This window comes from Rousettus aegyptiacus, unplaced genomic scaffold (assembly GCF_014176215.1).
Source record: "Rousettus aegyptiacus isolate mRouAeg1 unplaced genomic scaffold, mRouAeg1.p scaffold_m13_p_8, whole genome shotgun sequence".
Taxonomy (NCBI): Eukaryota; Metazoa; Chordata; class Mammalia; order Chiroptera; family Pteropodidae; genus Rousettus; species Rousettus aegyptiacus.
In genome coordinates, this window is record NW_023416311.1 from 66,870,664 (window position 1) to 66,892,214 (window position 21,551).

A 21,551-nucleotide genomic window follows, 5' to 3' on the forward strand; every position below is an offset into this window, starting at 1 on the left:
TGTTATTGACTGTATTCCCCGTGCTGTTTATAACATCCCCATGACCTTGCAGCTTCTCTTTGTAAAGCTAGTTGTGGAAACCCTGTCGGTGCTTTGTAGTAATTACATTCGAGGATGATGGGATGAGGGAGCAGGTATAGGGACAGAGCAGTGTACCTAATGGAACATTTAGAACGCTGGGATTTCAGAAAGACCTGGGTTTGAATCCTAGCTTTAATATATTTCCTGTGAACATGTGGATGAGTTCTATGAATTACCTGTTTCATCACCTGTAAATTGAGGACAATCATAGCTATCTCCTATAAATAAATCCAAACGACAGTTAACAGCAATTATATTTTGGCTGTCGGGATTGGAAGGGGTGTCTTTACTCTTTACTTTTTGTATTTCTGCAGTTTTAATTTTTATTAAAGAGCACGTATAACTTCCATAATCAGGAGTACAGCCAAAAATACTTATTTTGAACAACTATCTCAAGGGGTTCTTGTGAGACTGCAATGTCCGTTAAGCTGCTAGGTTCTTAGTGGGAGTTGGGACCATACTGAAGTTCCTGCTCCCTGTGCCCACCTGTCCTGGGTCAGAGAAGCTCGTGTGTGACGACAGCATTTCTCCTCAGCTGTCGGCCCCGAAACCCTGACTGCCTGCATTGCGATTCTTTGTCTTTATCGGTGGCTCATTTTACAGCTTGCCACAAAGTGAGTAGAATTTTGTGTCCTCTCTAGCTGCCAGTATTTGTCTTTAGTGGCTCATCAAGTTTTCCTTGGTGTGGGTTGGTGCATGTCCTCATTTTCAGAGCCTGAACACAGATAACTCTGCTCCTTTTTAATTTACAAAGGCTTTTATTCTGCCTCCTTCACTTTGGGGAGTACTAAAGTGTGTTTTGAACTATGGCCTTTTTGATGCCAAAGGCAGTCCCACAAGCCTCATAGCCCATCCACCCCACTTCACGCAGTGCATCTCAAGTAACATACATCAAACCTTTGCTGTTAACACTTGGTGCTGGCACACTGGCTTTCATCCTGAGAAAATAAATAAACCAAACCAAACCCACAGCACTTTAAAAACACCAATTAATCCTCACCACAGGCCGAGGCTACACAGAAATGACAAATCCCATTGCCCAACTTTCTGTTTGGAGAAATCAGGGTAAGCAACTTTTTTAAGGCTACTCAGGGCCAGATAACAGATGCTAACTTGAAGGGCTTAGGCTGGACCCGCCTGGGAGAAGGGCATCTGGCAAGGGCCAGCTGCCTTGCTAAATTCTTTTTTGCACAGCACAATGCAGTTACTTGCCTGGAACCTCATTTACACATCAGCTCCGCCGCCCTCCCCCCCCCCCAGTGTTACAATAATTCCAAGTTCTGCCATTTCCAACTCACTACTTATTTATTTCCTTTTCATTAATTCCGGTAGAGCCTGGAAATTTTAGCCATGGCTTCCAAGAGTAGCCTGATAATTCTAGTTGGTTAAGGCCTATGCTGACTTGACACGCAATACAAAAGTCAATTGTCCTCCAAATTGTCCCTTTCAGACCCAGCAGCTGTGCCCCTCCTCCCCCCACACTGGAGCTACCTCATACCCAGATCTGTTCAAGATTCGGGGATGTCCAGACTCCTCCCTTTCTCTCCCAGTCTAGACTAGTCATCATCCTCCCTCAGTTCCCCAACCCGATAATCCGTAAGGATAAATATATACACCTTTCTTGAAATAGTCAACTATAAAATTCTGGAAACACATAAAAACCTCACTAAATTTTATGGGACATATCTAATAGAACTAAAGTATAGCAAGTTTACTTCTAAATATTTACTAATCTGGTCAGATTTTGTAAGGAGCTTTAGAGTGCTTATGTATAAGGCAGAAATAAAACTAAAAACAATGCTGAATGCATGGACTGCCTTAATTAACCCGTAAGGTAAGATGTTAGGAACAGGCATTTGTAGACTGAAGTCGGTTACCTCTGGCAGCAAATACGTGCCCCCTGCCTCTTAAGAGCCTTCTGAATCAGTGGGGAAAAAAATATATGCCCAGGAAATGATGTTAACACAGTTATAAAATACACAGTTAGAATAACACAGTTAGAAAATAAAATAGCAACGTATGATAAGTGATATAATTGAATACATAAGCACTAAAGAGAAATGAAGCGATAATGAGAGGTATTTGGGAATTAGGACAGACTTCCTAAAAAAGGATAGTTTTACATTTGTCTATTATCTCAACTTTGATTTTATCTTTTCTTGATTTTAATGTGAATGAAAGAAAATAATATTTAACACTATTAATTTTCAACCATTGTTGGAACAAATTACCATAAGCTTAATGTCTTAAAACAATACAGATTTATCTTACAATTCTGTAGGTTAACAGTCGGATATGGGTCTCACAGGACAAAAATCCAGGCTGTCAGCAGGGCCACATTCCCTTCTGGAGGCTCTAGAGGAGAATTCATTTCGTTGTCTTTTCCCACCTGGAGAAGCTGCCCGCCCTGCCTGGCCCATGGCTTCCTTCCTCAGAGCCAGCAATGGGGGCTGAGTCTTTTTCATAGCACATTACTCCAGCGTTGCTTCCATCATCACATCTCCTCTGACGCCCTCCACATTTTAAGAACTGTTGTGATTATATTGGGCCCACATGGGTAACCCAGGATAATCCCTCTATTTTAAGGTCAGCTGTTCAGCAACATTAATCCCATCTGCAAACTTAATTGTAGCCTAACATATGCACAGGTTCTTGGGATCAGAACATGGACATTATTGGGGACCATTATTCTGTCTACCTCAAACACCTACTCTGTTGCACTAGACTTTACGAAAAACACCAAGAATAGTGTACTTGGAGGGAAGAACAAAAACACGCAAATAGTTGAAAAAAAAAATCAAATAACAGGTCAAGGCATTGGTGGTAGAGACATTACAAGTTGTACTTGATTAATTGCCAGATCATTTTCATAGAGTCTGACTGGGAGCTGGTGTGAGGATGAAGGAGGGCCGAATCACACCAGCTAGTCCACGAAGGGAAGGGAGCCTTGCTCTGAACCTGGAAGTAAGAGTTCCTGAGATGGAAAAGGCCATCTTGAGGCATAGAAGAGTGTGAGTAAAAGGGCGTGTGTGTAAGCCTGTTCCATGGGCAAAGGGAAGGCAGGAAAAATAAATGGGAAAGATGGAAAAGATAAAAAGGTAAGATAAATAAGGATAGTGTGTCAGACTAAAGAGATTAGACTTGAACTTGTATGCATTGGGGAGCTCCCTGTTTGTTTTTTAGACATACAAGTAATGCACAGGAGGGTTTTTCTGTAGAAATTTTAAAAAATACAGAAAAGCTTAGAGACAAAGATAAAAATCGCTCTAATCCCACTATGATCACCATGCTGTACTTTTTCATCTTAAAATTGGAAGTTAGTACCTTTTGATTACCATCTCCCATTTTCCCTATCCTACAGCTCCTGGCAATCATCAGTCTACTCCCCGTTACTGTGAGTTCAGTTTAAAGTTTTTTGTTTAGTGAACATTTTCAGTGTCTTGTACTGATCTATTTATTATTTATTGTTCATTGCCTTTGTCTTAGTTCACAAAAAGTAGAGCATGAAACAAAGACTTGCTCATAGTCAGTTTGTTTAAAGTGATCCCAGGGTGCAGGAGTAAAGAACAGATTTAATTGTATACAAATTACTTGCAGATTTCTGTGCTTAGTTTCTTTTATTGTAATTTTATCTTGAGATAGAAATATTCTTTTGATTTTGTTTGTTTGTTTGTTTGTGTATATCTTTGAATTATCTTTTTTCCATGGAAATTTCCTGGGTAGTGTGCTTTCTGAGGCCTTGCGTATTTGAGATTACTGTATGTCTTTCTGTTAGACGCATAATGACAACTTTTATTGGGTAAATAATCCAAGGTCACAATTTTTTCCCTACAAAATTCTGCAGATATTGCTCGTGGTCTCTGGCGTCTATTGTTGCAGAAAAGTAAACTCAACATAGCTTTATATCCTTGCTTTGGCAGTATCCAGTTTTTTTCTCCCTGCCTAGATAATTGTAGCATTCTGTCTTTGGTACTAACAGTGTGTGTGTGTGTGTGTACATTCAATGTATTGCGAATTTATTTCATGTTCCTCCTGGTACGCAGTGAGCACTGCACAATTCAAATTTTTTCTTCCAAGGAAAATTTTAATCGGATATGTCTTCGAATTTTATCTCTGTTATACGTGCTCTGGTCTTTTGGGTAGTGACACCACTTACATGTATGTCGGGTACCCTTTGCCCTTCATAGATCTGTTTCTTCATGTCTCATTTTTATCTCTTTGCCCTTTTCCCTTGCATTCTGGGGTGAGTTCCACTTTGCTGATTTAATTTTTTTTACAGATCTTATTTTGTTTCTGTTTAGTGCTTCCAGTGGCATTTCGAAATGTAGTATGGCAGATCCCTTTTCTCACTACCTTTCTAGTATGGATAACTCCCCAGTTTTTTTTTTTTAATATTAATTTTATGATTGTATCTTTTGCCTCTTTTGTGTGCCTCTTTTTGCGTGATTGTATTAAATACACAAAGTTGATCTTGACAGTTTTTTTTCTTCAGGAAATAGTGTTCAGGTATACTACGCCTCTACCTCTTCAATTATATGCTTACCTCCTTCTTTTATGTTGTGAAATATTTTTATATTTCTGTATATTTTAGTATTTCCGTACTATGATTATTTTGTTATTGAGTAAATTAGCTGGTTTTTGCTTAAAAATATCATAGATGGATTATCCGTAGGTCCCATCTTTGCATGCTGTGAGAATAATCTCAAATATAAAAGAGGAGGGCTAGCTTACATAAGATATATAGAACTAGTTCAGTGATGAGTAGCCTGTGGATGAGCAGAAATGTCTGATGCAGAGGGCCATCCTAATAAGGGAAAATAATCTCTAGAGCCATTGATATGGAACCAGTTTGATGGTCCCCTCTCATCAGCCTGGACTCTGTTCTAGACATGCAAGTGACTGTACCCAGCTCCTTTCCTGGTGCTACTCTACCCTCATGTTAAAATGGACCCCATGCATGCAATCTTTCTATCTAGTCTGTTGGACTAGAAGCTCTCAGGCTTCTTGGCATAGGTGATTCCTAATACTATTGACCCAGAGTAATCAGAGAGGTTCTCACATGGAGACTCCTTCCTGTCTTGTGACCTGCCATGATTTCCAAATTAGGGATGTTTGTGAAAGTCTGCTAGCGTGTTTCTTATCTCCTAGGGCACCATACTGTTTTCCTCAGGAAAGAAGCTTTCACTCAGCCTTAGCTCCTCCTTTTAACATATGAGGTATGTTAGGTACCTGTGCTAGTTGCCCTCTTTCTGAAATGTTTCTGCATAAGCAGTTTGAACAGCGTACACACAAGATTAAATAAGGGAGTTGAGAGAAATCACATGGAGAGAAAAAAGAAAAGAAATATTGACAATGCACTGTGTTCTAGGCAGTTTCCCCACTGCCCTATCCCTTATACCAGCATCACCTTTTTTTAAGAGCTCATATCACTATCTGACATGATTATATTTTAAATATTTAGTTGTTTATTATCTTCCTCTCCCACTGAAATATAAGCTTCATGAGGGCAGACATTTTGACTTTTGTGTTTGTTGCTGTACCCCAGCATCTAAAACGGTGGCACAACAAAAAGCCGTTGTAGAACAGATGCCCTTCTTCATTTAAAGAAAAACGGGAAAAAAAGGAAACACTTGAGAAAGACTTTAAAAGATTTTTTTTTTATTTAGGAAATATTTTATTGTACAAAATTTACATTTGTTGCCTATGATCGAACATGGCAAAAACAACCTCTTGCTAATCCATTTTTCCTTGAGATATTCTATGAAAACTAAAGATTTATTTTCTAGTACATTAGGTAATACAACTTTTTATGTAGTTTAACAGTTGTGTTGGCAATAAGTGTCTTGGGACATTGGGTATAAAACTGAAAACACATCAAAGACGTGCAGGGGAAAGACCACTGCCCGAGAGTAACCTCCAAGAACTGGGTATTTTCCACGGCAAGGCAGATGCTGTGGGGTCGTCACAATGGAACTGTGGTTTGATTACCTGAAGCTATTCATTAAGATACTCAACAAGGCCTAATGCTTCTGGGATAGTGTCTCCTTCCCAAACAAATTTCGACAGAACTGCCATTGGGATTTCTTTAGAACAGCCTTCATCATAGAGTGTCAGGAATACGAATACAAAACTCAGAACTGAGCGTTTCAGGAAGGCGTTGGCTTTTTCCATATCTTCCCAGTGAAGGCTCTTTTTTTATTTTGAAGACTTTTTTTTGCACGGAAGGCATAAGAAGGTACCTGCAAGGAGTACTGCGAAGCTATGGAATGATTGCTTGAAAGAACAATAACTTTGACACAGTTACTACTTTTTACCTAGGAAATCAGTTTTTCACAGAATGCCTTTGATTTATACTTAAAAATGGAACCACTAGCTTCTTTGAAGGTAATGAATACACTTCAGCATTTACACTGAGTTCTGCTGAATTTTCTTCTGACGTTGCATATGGATTGTTTCCAACCGTTGGCACAGGACAATCAGTATAGAAGTAACCAATTTTACACATAGTGTAGAAATAATCAGATCTATTGCAAGCTGGCCAACATTTCCAATGGGTACTGCTGGCATCAGGAGGGTGAAACCTGCGAGATCGGGGACCATCTCTCCATAGGGAACAAACATGGTCTACCAAAGTGAGAGAAAGGAAATAAGTGTGGATCTGGGAGGAACGGGGGCAGCAGGGACATGAAAACTAAGTGCTCTCACCATGTGCACCCTCGCGTCCCTCTTTAACAGATATTTAAAAAAGAGATTCAATAGCTGTCATAGGTATTTGATTTGTGATGGCTAATGTTTGTCCATAAAGGAAGGAGAAAACAGATTTGGCTTAACCGATGGCAAGTTCGAGACTTAAGTTTGCTTGAGTCTGACACTAGTATAACTTAGAGTGACTTAAACAGGAAGTCATGATTATTTTGACTACTTAAAAAAGTTCATTTCAGAGCCTTTTTTATATCACTAGATTCAAAACTCCTTTTAGAAAATAATTTGCTAAATCTCTGACTGTCGGCTCTTTTCTTTAAAGAGAAAATAAGAATAAAAGAAGAAGGAGAAGGTCAGCTCAAGTTCCACCTTCCCTTATACTCTTTTGCCTGAGATATAAGAATTATTTGTAATAGATATATTTTATTTAAACAACGTTGAGGATTGGATTTAGATTATTTCTTGAAAAATTTAGAATATAGTACCTGATTTCTAACTGTTAACAACTAATGTTTAAAATTTTTAATGTTAGAGTCTGAAAAAATCTAAACCTTTCCCTTTTTCTAATTTCAACCATATTTTCAAATTTATATGAGTTTATTTTTTCTTAATCTTTCCACGAGTTATAAAAAGCAGCATTTATCCTACACGGAGCTCAAGTGAATATATATCCTTTTAAAAAGAAAATAGCGACAGTGGAAACCAAGTTAGAAAAGAATGGACAGAGATGTGCATAAATCACCAGACACTTGGAAGAGCATGTAAGCAAATCTAAGAATGACATGTTTTTCATAATTTTACATTTTCCCTTTTAAGAACTCACTTTCCAAATTGTTGATGGTTTGGCAGCTCCAAAGATGACATCAACCCTTCCATTGTGCAGTATCTGCTTTCTTTTAGATAACTAGATGGTGCTTCATCAAGTTTTGGTGATCGAATTGCATTAAAAACCAACTGGGTTTTAGTTTAAATTCTCCTAACTACTAAACCAAATACATTCTTGACTTTAGGCGTGCTTTTGAGCACTCCTGAAACTTTATTGTCCATAGGCTGCTTTTTTTCTAGAAGCAGAGGTGAGCAAGTGAGAAAACAAATGAGATTAAAAAAAAAAAAAAGCACTCTTTAGAGTTACTTATCACATCTGTCAAAATGCACTGTATTATCAGTGCAGTATTCCAGCTGTCAGATACTTTCAGCTCAATCATCCCCTTTTCTCTACCTTGACCTGACCCCAAATCAAGAAGATGATAATCTTGGCATCATTTTACTACTACAGAAAATCTCAGACAGTTACCTGAACTATAGACTCTCTCAGCAGTCAGAGGCAGATTATGACCACCAATGAGGTGACAATGAAAAGATAATACTAGAAGTAGGCTATTAATGGAATAAAAAAAAGTCTGTGAACAGTACTAACAACTTTCCTGCATCTCCCGGGAACTCACCAGTGGCCACTAGGTGAAATCCTTGCATTTTAAAGGTCTAGTCTGTCACCCTCCTGGAAACCAGTGCTTCTCAAACTTAAGTGAGCATGTGGACAACCTAACTGAGTAGGCCTGGCTGGGACTCAAATTCAGCATTTCTCACAAGGTCCCAGGCGGTCGGTGCCAGTGCTTGTGGTTCCCTGCACACTTTGAGCAGCCAGTCGCTAGTCTAAAAAGGACTTTCACCCAATTTGAAGTTCAAGATTTAAAATTTAAAATGTAGATCCCATCTTTTAGATTACAAATTAATTTATTCAATACACTTATTTGCATGAATATTTAAGACTAATTATTTTTACGAGATATGCAATTAAAAACAGGTACAAGACCTTAACTTTCAGAACTGTTTTATACGTGTTTATAACCTCACCACCCCCACCTCGAGTTCCCACTTAGGCTAGTTGGATAGTAATTTACATTATCTTTCCCATTATCCAAATGCCAAATTATTTTCTGATCCTAAAGTAATCTGGTGTTTGATGAAAAAAATTCAGCATATATTCAAGTCAGCAAGGCATGAAGATGTTAGAGCTTGTCTCAGAAGCTTGGCTTCTTTTTCTTTTTGTTTCCGATGTTCTCTTTCTGTCAACATTCAGAAAGAAAACCCAAACTTCCAAAAAATGGCCGTGAACTGAACATCTACTACCCCAATCAGGAATGCGGGAGCCCACTTCTCCTTCTGTGCAAATTCTCGGAGACCCTGCCTGGGTTGCGAGTTCTGACTTCTTTTGTGCGGAGTATTGGGTATCAAACTCCAACAAGCCCCCAAAGAGAATAAGTGGAGAAACTAGGGAACTAAGAGCATTACTGCATAGTAGAAAAGAAGAAATTCCCCATGCTCCTGCCTCTGAAATGGCTGAGGGGTTATTCTGGTGTGGTTGACTTCCATGCATCCATTTGGCTGGTCACAGCATAGCTGGGACATCTGTTGTCAGTCACTCTGTCTTTGAGGGACACGAAGCATCCTGACCCAGTGTCATTGTGTGAGCTCATCCTGCATCATGCACTCAGTAAGCTTGTTTTCTCATCCCCCCTTTTAAAAATGAAGACATAAACATAGCTACAATTTCAGAGAACATGAAAAATTGATCTAATCATCACATTCAGAAGGAAAATGGTAGAATTTGATTTTCCTATAATATTGTGAAAAAAAAACCCTATTCCATCAATTTTCCCCATGAATTAATATCTTTATTCAGAACATCCTAAGAGGACTCAGTATAGGTATCCTTTAAATATTAGAAACAAAATATTATATGTAATATTTAAGTGGAAAAAAGCCCACAAAATAAAATTTTATATTCAGTATCATCTCAATTGCATAAATAATATAGACACCAAAATAGGATTAAAAAGAATAAACCAAAATGTTATGATGGCTCATTAGCTTCGAAGAATGAGGGTATGGGTGCTTTATATTATCTTTTTCATTCTGTTCAGTATAGGCCAAATTTTCTACAAGGCTATATTACTTTTACATTAAAAAAAGAAAAAAAGGAACAAAAACCAAAAAGGAAATGAAGCAACACTGTGATCAGGCTAACAGTCCCTGAGTCTTTACCTTCTTCTACCAAATGTGTCTAAATCTCTGCTCAGGGAATTGGATCTGTAGTTAATTGTTTGATGTTTTCATGTGGTGTAGATCTGTGTACTGCCTCAGTGACAGGGATAAATTAGAGTGTCTTGGTAAAGACCAAACTCATCAATTTTTCCAAAATCTGTATTTGATTAATTCTACAAAGGTCCGGGTCAAAGTTATTCCTCAAACCTTATTATTTTAATAAAGAAGGCTAAAGTTTCCACATTTGTCAGGAAATTCATTATCACTGCAAAATAGCAAAAGGTCACAAAATGTCTTCTTCTACAATCAAACAGCATATAAGAAAATTTTCTTTTTCTCAACAATTCATTACCCCAGCAGAACCAAGAGAAACCTCTGACATTTCAGATCCTTTTGCTTCAGGGGAAATAAACGTTCCATAGATCATGGAGAAAAATGACAAACAAATTAATGAAAAACAAATACACTCCTGCAGGATACCCAACCATGCCAGACCAAACACAAGTCACAGTCAGCTTTTATTCTCAGGTCTTTCTAACTCTGAAGAGTGACAGTTTCCATAATGGCATAAGCACTTTAGTTACAGAAAACTGTACACACTCCAAAGAAATACAAATTAAAGAAACATGCAGTGGAAAAACAAAAAGAGAAATTCTATCATTTTATGCATATTTAACTGTAGTGGGAAAGTCATTGTTGGCAGAGCATTACTGAAATCTTGAGCTAATAAGTGGAAGCATTCTAGAAGTTCTTCACCCCTTTCCTCATAATGCTTTATACAAAATTGTAACTTGACTGAATTTAGCACAATTTTCCCACATTCTAAAAATTCCTTCCTTTAATTCTGCCTCGTTCTGGCCACCTTTCTTCGTCTCCAAACTTTGTCAGGGAGTATTTTACATGTGCTTTGTCCATCTCTTCAATTTCCATTCATTTGCAGACTTGAACACCAAGTACATTTTCATTTTTATTTTTTAAAACACGAACAGTATAAATAAAGCCAAAATTCACTATGACTCCCACTCTTAGTCCTGTTTCCAAAGATGACCACTGCTAATAATTTATCTTTTGGCAATCTCTGGAGACATTTCGGTGGTCACACTCTGAGTTGTAGTGCTACTGGCATTTTGCAGGTAGAGGCCAGGGATGCTGCTAAACACCCCACAGTGCACAGGATGGCCCATGACAAAGAATTATCCACCTGCAATGTGAGTCCCATTTCAGTTCCTGTAACTGGCCAACCACCATAGCCTGAGCTTTTGCTGTCTTCCAGGCACTGTGCTGGGGGACGTGAAGATGAACTGTGGGAAGGTCCTTGCCCTGGAGACCCTCTGGTTTAGAAGACAAGCACATACATGAGTTGTGCAAAGTGAAGTATACCCCAAGCTGAGTGTATGTGGTTTGCTGAGTGATTGAATAAATGATTAGATATAGTATCAAGGATTTTAAAGGACAATAGGAAATGTTTTTCCTTCATGGCTCAGAATTTACCGCATATTTTATCATCTTGACTACTTCTCCCACAATATACATTTAAAAACATAAATCAAGAAGAATGCTTTCCTCACGTTTTTCCACCACCTTCTTTTTTCTGCTTTGAAACAGCAACAGCATTGTTTTACTTTTGCTCTATAGGGAATGCACTCAGCCTTGGCCAAGGCAGAGAAAAGATCAGATTAGAGAAGCAGCCCTGCTTGCTGCTGGAGGAGGGGTGGGAGGTGAGGTTGGCACTTCCTCCTCTCCATCTGGAACTTCGTTCCCCTCCCCCTTCTCAGTCCCCTGAGATTGTGGGACCATCACCTCGATGGGGGATCCCAGGAGTGGGCTGAGCTGCAACTGCTGCCTGGCCCTGGCCTCCCTTAAGATCAAGGGACCTTAAGCCCTACCTGAAACCTGACAGTGAAGGAAGTCTCAACTGTAAATCCAACTCTTTAAACATGTACTGCGTGCTCACCAGGCAGGTCCTGGGGAGATACAAAGATAAATGGGACATGGCCCTGCCCCTAAAAAGCTGGATGGAACTGCGGGGTGGGGACACATGTCAACAGCCACGTAGATTATCAAACAGAATAAACCTAGCCCTATAAAGAAGATTGAACAAAGTTGCTTCAGGAGGAAGGGGGGATTAGCTATGATAGGGGATCAAGCAAGGCACTTGGAAATCATTTACCCTCTGGGAAGTTAGAACAGCTATGTTTGATGGATTCTTTTGATTTAGACACAATGAAGGGAGGATTTCTGAAGGAAGAATGAAGTTTAAGAGAGCTGGATTCTAGAGCACAGTTCTAAGGTAAGGCCCTGGACTTAGACAGGAGTTTTTATCTTGTATATTGATCCTAGGTCTCAATAAAAGCATCCAGGAGTATGGCTATCTCAGTCCCAACTGCTCAAGTCTGAGCAGCCCTTGGTTGTGTGTCAAGGATCTTAGTTCGACTCATTTCTGTTCAAGTTCATTTTACGCAAGACAATTATCTAATTCTTAAAGGCACACCCACTGATTGCCCCAGATCTGTGTATAGATGTTCTGCAGGTTCTATATTTATATTTTTAATTACCTATGTTAAAGCTGGGTGAGGTCCGGGGAGCATAAAGGATCTAGCTCAAGTGTAGAGGCTTTTGCCATAAACTACAAGCCCGAATAGAGAGTAGAAAGGAAGATTTGACGAATGAGTGGGTTTGAGAAGGCAGTGCAAATAGGGGAGAAAATGAAGCAGTTGGTTGAATGGGTCAGTGAGCAGGGACAACAATAATAACCGTAGCTATTGTTTGTTTTTAGTCTACTAATGCTTATTTTTTCTCTTCTCAAGTAGAGAACTGGTTGAACTTGAGTTGGGAGGCAGGTAGAGTATTGCTACCAGCATTCCCAGAGGGCTATATTCATTTCCTATTGCTATATAACAAATTGCCACAAACTTCACAGCTTAAAACAACACTCATTTATTATCTCACTGTTCTTGAGGTTGAAATTCTCAGCAGGCTCTACTGGGTGCTCTGCATAGGGTCCCACAAGGCTGCAGTCAAGGAGTCAGTTAGGCTGGGTGGCTCTCACCTGGAGGCTCTGGGGAATCATCTGCTTCCAGGTTCTTCCAGGTCGTTGGCAGAATTCAGTTGCTTGTGGTTATAGGACTGAGATCCCTGTTTTCTCCACAGGGACTGCTGCCAGCTTCTAGAAGCTGTTCTCAGGTCTTTGCTCCATGAGCTCCTTCATCTCAGAGTCAGCAAGAATCTTCTCTTGCCCAGTTCCTATCACATCCAGAATCTCTCTGACTTTTGTTATAAGTCAAAGAAAACTCTCTGTTTTTGAAATGCTCATGATTAAGTTGGGCCACTCAGATAATTTCCCTGTCTTGAGGTCACTGATTAGATCTGCATCACATCTGCAGAGTTCCTCTTTCAGTAAGTCACTTAGTCATGGGAGTAGACCAGGGGTGAATGTCATGGGGCTTAGAGTTCAGTAAACAACAGCTGCGCAAGGTATGGTTCCATCTGCCCTTTAGATGACACCTGGAGATGCAGGGGTCTCTGCAAAGAAAACTGTGAGTGAGGCGGGGGTGGGAGGGTGGGGTGGGTGAAGGGGTGGAGATAGAAAGTTGACACAAGGAAAGGAAAACTTCTTCAGGAGCCAAACAGAGAAGGACTTTGGGGGCAGAGTCAGGTGACTGAGCTGAAGAATGAAGCTTTTTTTTTCGATAAGCATTTTGTTGAGAAGCTTCTTTGCTCAGCCTCATGAGCATTAGAATAATGGAGAACATGGGGCGCCTGCTCTTTAGGAGTTCACAGTCTAGCGAGATAATAAGATACCTCCTAGACTGGTAATGCTGTCCCGATCAAATTAGTACCCTGTGAAATCTACATATCTTCAGGAAAATAATTTTACGTGTTTTGTAGACTGGCCTGAGTGCCTCCTGCTATTGTAGCTGCCATCAACTTTGTACTAAAGAGGATGACTCAGGCTATAGAAGCAAGGACTTCGGAGCCAAGGTTGTAGTTCTGAAAGGGGGTCTCCAGGCCTCAGGGGTCTCCAGCAGAAATGGCAGCAAAGGCAGGTACCAGGAGCCTAGCATTGTAGGAAAAGTGCCTTCACGGAGAAAGAAGGGGCCTCCAGGAGGCCACCTTGCTCAGATCAACCCTAAACTACCAGATGGATCATTCCTCATCGTATTTCAAAACCTCTCCAGAAATGAGACTTCCTCAGCCTCCCTCATAGCCCACATTTCTTAATTTTACCTTTTCCCGAAATGTAAATTTTTTTCTTTTTGTTCATTCTTTTGTGGAAAGCAAGTCCTTCACATTCATCTCACAATAAGAAGTCACATGAAGCTTTCTTATAAGCTTTCAAATGACTAATGTTTGGATCTTCCCTTATTACCTAATAGCATCTGGACCTGAGGAAAAAAAAGAGTAAAGTCTGAAAAAACAGAGATCTGGAAAAGCCATCTTCAGAGAAATGTGGGAGCAAGGATAATAGGCTCAGATACTTTATTCCACCTTTTTTGACAGGCTGCCATGCATAGTTTCACAGGTTGCCAACTGCACAGGGCACAGCCTCTCCTTCATTTGCCAAGTCATGCTTCTTGGCACAGAAAGGGTGTCTTGTTCTGATTTGAATAAGGCACTCTGCAAACTCGTGGGGCCCTGCTCTTTATGGCCTGCTCTCTTCTTATCTTGACCCTGTGAGTCATAGTGAGATATATGAAAAGCAATCAATCTCTTAGATAAAAGGCAAGGAAGGAGCAATAGTGACAGGGAGGAAGGCCAAGGGAAGCATTCTTGGGGAAAGCCAATAGGTAAAGATGGGGAAAGGAGGTAGCCAAATGACCTCCTGATTAGGAGTTTTAGGGAGATGGCCTGCCCTATTCAGCAACCATGAGACTAAAGAATAAGCATTCTCTTTAAAATAACTCTTTGTATATAGTCAATTTCATGAGAAGATTATTTGGTAGTGATTCAACTTACAGACCTAAGATTAAACCTAACATGCCTATTTGCATACACAGCTTTTTGTCCTGGTTGGTTGGTTTTTGTTCTTATTATTTTTGTTTGGCTTAAGGATTTTTGTGTTTTTTTATATATTCCATAAATACTTCTTGGTACTCATGTTCACAATATTCCCCTAGTTCTTTGTATATAGTGGACCTCAATCTCATAAAAATCACCTGGGCAGCATCTTAAAAACACAGCTTCCTGGGCTCTTCCTCCATATAGCTTCAGGATCTCTGAAACACTCTTTCAATCAAACACCCAGGCAGTTCTTAAGATACAAAGACTACACTTTGAGGAACGTCATTATAGAGATGGAAAGAATATAACCCAGTGTTTCTTGTCCTCGTAGAGCATATAAATGACTCAGCAAAGTAAAATGTAGACATATTTCAAAATAACTAATATACAGCAGTGGATGGTGAAGAGTTAAATGAGTAATAGAAAAACAATAGGTGAGATATTACATAGAGCGAGGAAGAATATGCCTAAATAGAGTTCTGAGAAGATTTCAGAAAAGAGATTGGATTTTAACTGGGACTTTAAAAAAAGAAGAGGACACTTCAGGTGGGGAATATATATTAATAAAGGCATTGTGGTCTTAATGTGATGGCGCACAGCTCAAAGCCACCTAGGGGGACACTGAATTGTATCTCCTCGTTGCTTCATTAATGATCTCTCTTGAACCACAACCTCCTTCTTCTTTTTTAGGTTGCTTTTATGACTTTTTCATAAGAGATTGTGCATGTACATGTAAAGAAAGATAAATCACAGTTGAATTATATGCAGAGTTATATATAATTGCAGCCTGATTTGTTTAAGAAACTATACTGTCGAAAACTGTATAGACTCCGAGAGGCATCTGATTATTAAATTCAGATGCCAGAGCCTTTCATGAACAATAAACATTCTTGCTCTGTACGTTTTCCTTCTGAAGCGAGAGGCCTACAGCTATCTCGATCTATACTGCTAATCAGTGAAATTGAAGAAGTGGTCATGAAATTAATTGTGAAAACACTGTAGCCACCTTTTGCAATGTAGAGCCATTGTTTATTCATATAACCCATATTTGGAGCTTGTTTTTTTTAATGGGGCGCTACCTATGTGTTTTTATTGGAGGGTGTTTGATATTTCTCTTTTATAATTCTTTTTCTCACTCAAGTCATTTCGAATATCAGAATACAGTTTCAGAAAACATTTAGTAAAATCAGTAGAAAATGAAGAGATTGCTCCCTTTTACTGATACTCATAACAAATACAAAATGATAAAAGTACCAATTTGTGTAGTACTGCGTGATTCTATGATTTAGAACAGGGGTCCACAACCCTCAGCCACAGACCCCGTGGCCTGTTAGGAACCGGGCTGCACAGCAGGAGTGAGTGGAGAGGGAGTGAACAAAGCTGCTTCTGTATTTGCATCCGCTCCCCAGCGCTAGCATCACCGCCTCAGCTCCACCTCAGATCAGCAGGCATTAGATTCTCAGAGGAGCACCAGTCCCTGGTGCCAAAAAGTTTGGAGACTACTGACTTAGAGTACAAACCACTGCTGTGGGGTTTTTTTAAAGCGATAAATAAATGCTGTGTGGCTTGAAGGAGAGATTGTAAATTTAATTTGTGTAAGTGCATAGTGGAAAAACTGTCAGTGGAAATATCTTTACCTATTCCTCTATCTATACTCATAATTTTTAAGTTTTTAATCATCACCCATTATTATTATGCTCATGTGTGCCCAGGACAATTCTGAGTCCTCCACGCTTCATCTCATGCTACAGAGTGTGTGTGTGTGTGTGTGTGTGTGTGTGTGTGTGTTTGAACAGAAAGTTCCTGTGACTTTGTTTCCGTAATGTGACCATATCCAATATTTGAGGTTATTTTAATCATACCAGCATTCATTTCTACTAAATTGATCTTGATTGTCGTGTTGCCATTCCCAATCTATTACATACATATTTTACATGTGGATCAAATCTGAAGGTTCCTTGAACAACTTTCCCAGCCTGGGTTTAGACTGGTTGCTCACGGAGGAGTTCGGCTGCGCCCTCTCCTCTCCTCCCTCCTGTAAATGCTCTTCTCTTGGGCCAGGTGGGTGCCTCCAGGACGCTGCGCCTTCCTTCCTGACTCAGTGCCTGTGTTCTTGTTTGTGCTTCTCTCACGAGGTTCCCAGGACCTAGCAGACAGCTGAGCACTTGCCCACTGCTCTGTAAATACTGAGCCGCACCTCCAGAGGGGCAGCTTTGTGCACTTTTCTATTTCCAAACTGATTTGCTGGTGGTTCCCAATATGCAGACGCATGTACATATGACCCTGGTGTACCCTTTCCTGAATACAAGGATGTGGCACTTCTTCTAACAGCTTGAACAGTCAAGTGGATCTGAATTCATATCTTCCAGGTGGCACTTGGCCAAAAATTCTAGATATTTAATCTCTGGTGCAGGGTTAGTTCAATTGGCAGATAGCCTTTCAGCTAAAAAAATATATATATGAGTAAAATGTGAATATACTATTGTTTTCCATATGCATTAATAATTAGTATTTTCCAGATATTAAGTCTCTGCTTTTTATATCGAGTTTTTAGGGACATAGTATGGTCAAGATTCTATATTTACTACTTCACACAATATATAGTTCCTAAAATTACTATATAATTCCAAATGTTGATACACCCAAAAGAGAGTTTGCTTTTTTCTCTCACACATCTGTTTTGCTTTATATAAGAGAAACTTCTCATGCCAGAATGGCTTTCAGTGGATATAGGCAATCTGCTTTATGTTGAGCCTCTGCAGCTCACAGATGCAGATGTTTAAAAAGCAGTGAGGTTAACATGGTTATTTTTTCATCTGAAATGTCCCTGGTCACTACTTTTGTTCGTTTTTCTTTTATAAAAAAAAAAAATATATTATTGTGTTATAAATCCATTGTGTGTAATTCTTATAGCCTTGCCTCATAATTCTCATATCAGAACTGAATTAACTCTTCAGTGGGCTCCTAGGAGGAATTTCTGGATCCTGTAGTTTATATCGCTAAGTTGATTGTGTCTTCTTGATAGAATTTTGGTTCCCAGAGAGGGAATGAGGGAAGCAGTTTCACTACCCAGAGCAGAAGCCCACTAACCAAAAGAACAGAACCCATCCAAAAGTTCTAGCCTATCAGTTTGTGCCCTCAACTATTTAATCAACTGATGTTAGTGGGCACTCATTGTTTCACCCTGCTAAGAAATGTGGGCAAGGCAAAGATAATATATGGATGCTAACCTCAAAAAATGGGCAGTCCAATTGGACAGATGGGACCTAAAATAACAGTAGGATGGCAGCATGTTAAGTGTCAAACCATGCTCTGCACTATGCTCTTCCTGCCCCACAAGTAGGGAGAGCCCCCAGTTTATCACACCCACAGCTCCAGGTACTTTTTTTCAAATTTTGCATTTAATCCAATACTTTAAGAGCTGAATCTTCCACAGAAATTTACCTACCTTATATTTCTAAGTTGTATTATATAAAGCCTTCTGTATAATAAGAAGTTTAACTATGTTAACAACACTAAGCCAAAGTTTCTAGGCCTTTGAGTCGAGAGAAATCTAACCACAATGTCATTATTTTCTGAGACAGCTGAACTTGGGAGACAGTGGTTGGAAGTTCCTGAAACTCTCAAAGTGTAGGAAGGCCAAGTACAGTTCCTGGTGGAAGATGTTTAACTAACGTGGTCCCCAGTGGCACTCACGATTTGCAGACGGAAGGCCTTGTATTTTCTGAAAACAGGTCCTAAATAAAAACTCAAAAGTCGGTCGATGTTAATTACAGTTTATGACTGAAGGTGCAGTTCTGTTGGTGTCTAGAATTAGAACTGTAGTGTGTCCCCCAGAAATGAGTTCATGTGGCAAAAATAGACAAAATCTATCCCACTGCCAAGCTGATGTCAGCAGAAATCTGGTCTGCTTTCTGAAATGGAATGTAGGTTTCCAAATTCTCTCCATAGCCTCTTTCCAAAGCAAATGAGAAACAAATAACTCCTAGGCACCAACTGCATTTTTCCATTCAGAGCAAAATGTTTTCACTGTGTTGCTTTTCTCTGTCTTTTCGCTACTGATACTGAGTTCTTCCTGTAATACTTGTACCAATGGTAGTGGAAATTCATGGGATCTGAATGCTGATTTTGAATATAAATTTAATCACTTCTATTTTATTTCTCCTCTTTTTCTGACTCCTTACATTGCAGGCTCTCTCTGTTTGTATCTGTCCCCAAAGATAAATGACTGTCCTACTCTAAACACCTGAAGAAAAGACAGATTAACATTCTGCCTTGGTAGGGAAATTTGAGGAGTTACAGGAAGTTTGAGAAGTAAGTAGAGATTAGGAAAGCTAAGTTTGCTAAGAATAAGCTGGGGAGCAGTGCCTTTTCTTCTGGGATAACAGATGGGCCATGCTTCTGAATCAAGGGGTCCAGTGAAGGGCTCACTTAGCCACCAGAGCGAGGTTTGACAGGGCCCAGAGATGGACCCTGCTTATACAGTCTATACTCCCTGCCAGCATTCAGCTGCCACCAATTCCACTCTGAGACTTGGCGTCCCAGGGTCACCCAGAATCAGGGCCAGGCAAGCAGGCATATAGCTTAAGAAGTACATCAGTGGGATAAGGTTCACGCCAGGCCTGCAGGCCTGCTGTGGGAAGAACAGGCAGGCCTGGCCCAGGTCTAATGGCCAGGTTGCCAGGATGTGGTTATCACAGCAGGAGCATAGGCAGCGAGTGTGGACAGATGCCATGTACCAGACAGCTGCAGAGTTGTTTCTGCCTGGTGTCAGGCCTGGTCCTGGGGATCTGGATCTCAGTCTGACTATAACGTGGATCTCCCAGCTCCAGCTGAATGGTGAGAAGTGCTGCCTACTCTGGGAGCTGAGCCAGACCTGACAGCCCCTACCCTCTTCCCTGAACATGCTGCAGAATAATCTGTCTTCTTGTTTGTTCCTCACTCCTCCCAGCTCCTCCATGAGACTAACTTTTGGTGTAGACATAGGAGGGAGTCACTCACAATATGTGCCAAAGGGTCTGTCATGAGATGCTTTTTCCCCTGGCTAGAGGTGGGCCTGAAATCCTCTCCATAAGCATCACTGCCTGCTAAGCCTGCCTCAGTGAGTGCCCAGTGCCTGCTCCAGGATAGAGCTGGAGGCCCTGTAGAGGCCCTGCCCAGGCCGGGCCCAGCCAAGTGGTCCATCCCCATTTCCTGACCCTTCCTGCTTCACCCCTTCTCTGGCTCTCATGCTCAGCAATGCCATGTTCTTCCTGTCCCCCAACTATGCCACATGCTTTCTTGTCTCTATGCTTTTCCACGCGCTATTCTTTTTTGCCTTTCTTGCCTTCCCCTGCTTGGCAAACTCTGGCTAATCCTCTGAGATCCAGTTCAAATGTAAGGCCTTCCCACCTTTGTAGGCAAAATTTAGTTTGTAATCACTGCTTCTCCCTCAGTGACCACTCAGCATTTTATATGTACCTCTAGCCCATTATGGCAGGCTTATGGTTAGATTCCAAACCTCTAAAAGGCAGGGACTTGGGTATATATCTGTTCATCTTTGTATCTCTTCCCAGCAAGTGCCTGGAACATAGTCTTTAATTTCTATATGTCTATATTGCTAATCTGGCACCTTAAATGAAAGCCTTTAGCACTCAATAACAGGTTAGCTCTGACTAGTTGAGAAACTCAAAAACCAGGGCAAAGGGAATATCTAACATCTATTGACGCCTCTTGGTGTGTTATCCCACCTCACTCCACACCCTACAGAATGTCAGCCAGGATATAGTGGCCCAAGCAGGAGGGCTGAGGGGGCCATCCTGGTTCCCTCCTGTGACACTACGAACAGGGCAGAAGCATCAGCCGAAGCTGAGTACTGAGCCGTCCTGAATGGTGGTGTGTGATTGGTCCCTTGAGGCTTTCACAGGTATTTGGCTTTCCGAAGCTGCCTGTGGCTCCGGAAATCAGGGAAATGCTTTAATAGGAATGCTTCTCTGTGCTGGGAAGCGTAAATGCAACATGAAATGAATCTCACTCCACCCAGTACAGGATGTGTTTTGCTAGCATGCCGGGCTGCCCTGAGCTATCTATGTGCCCTAGGACCATGTCCTCTCAGCCACTCACAGAGTAATGCAGGCCTCATCAGAAATGTGTCTTAAAAACCATTTGAAGGCAGACATTTGAACGCCAACTGGATGTCTTAGTCCATTCAGGCTGCCTGATAAAATACCAGTCTGTATAAACAAACGAAATTTATTTCTCACAGTTCTGGAGGACGGAAGTCCAAGTTCAAGGTACTAACATAATTCATAGCCAGGGCCTTCCCTGGAGCCTCTTTTATAAATGCACTTATCCCATTCATGGAGGCTCCACCCTCATGACCAAAGCACCACCCAGAGGCCTCCTAGTACCATGGTCTTTGTGGGTTAAGATTTCAACATATGAATTGGGGCGGGTGGAATTAAACATTTAGACCATAGTGCTGGATATGTGGATATGTGATGCTGTGACACTATTAGGGAATTACTGCTAATGTTCTGGGAAACATTGCTTATTTCCGCTTATTAAATCACTATTAATGTGATAATGGTATGGTGATTATGGGTTTTCTTTGAGGAATCCTTGTCTTTTAGAGATATGTACTTAAATATTTACAGATGAAGTGTTAGATGGCTGGGATTTACTTTGAAACAAAGTGGGGAAGAGGGAAAGACAAGGGAAGATGGAAAAGATTGGCCACAAGT

At 40.5% G+C, this 21,551-nt stretch overlaps 1 protein-coding gene and 1 pseudogene across 3 annotated transcripts in view; one reads left to right on the forward strand and one right to left on the reverse strand.

Annotated features, from left to right (window-relative positions):
* Positions 1-21,551, forward strand: part of ARSB (arylsulfatase B) — a 139,360-nt gene that overhangs the window by 96,959 nt on the left and 20,850 nt on the right. The window contains exon 7 of one of the 3 annotated variants that reach the window (XM_016118855.2): positions 3,443-5,848. The exons of the other annotated variants lie outside the window; for them this stretch is intronic. Within the exon in view, the coding sequence (XP_015974341.2) occupies positions 3,443-3,504 (62 nt within the window). The 3' untranslated portion in view covers positions 3,505-5,848. Of the gene's footprint in view, positions 1-3,442; positions 5,849-21,551 lie in introns of those variants that run through there. 3 annotated transcript variants of the gene reach the window in all.
* LOC107497215 lies at positions 5,928-6,702 on the reverse strand (annotated as a pseudogene).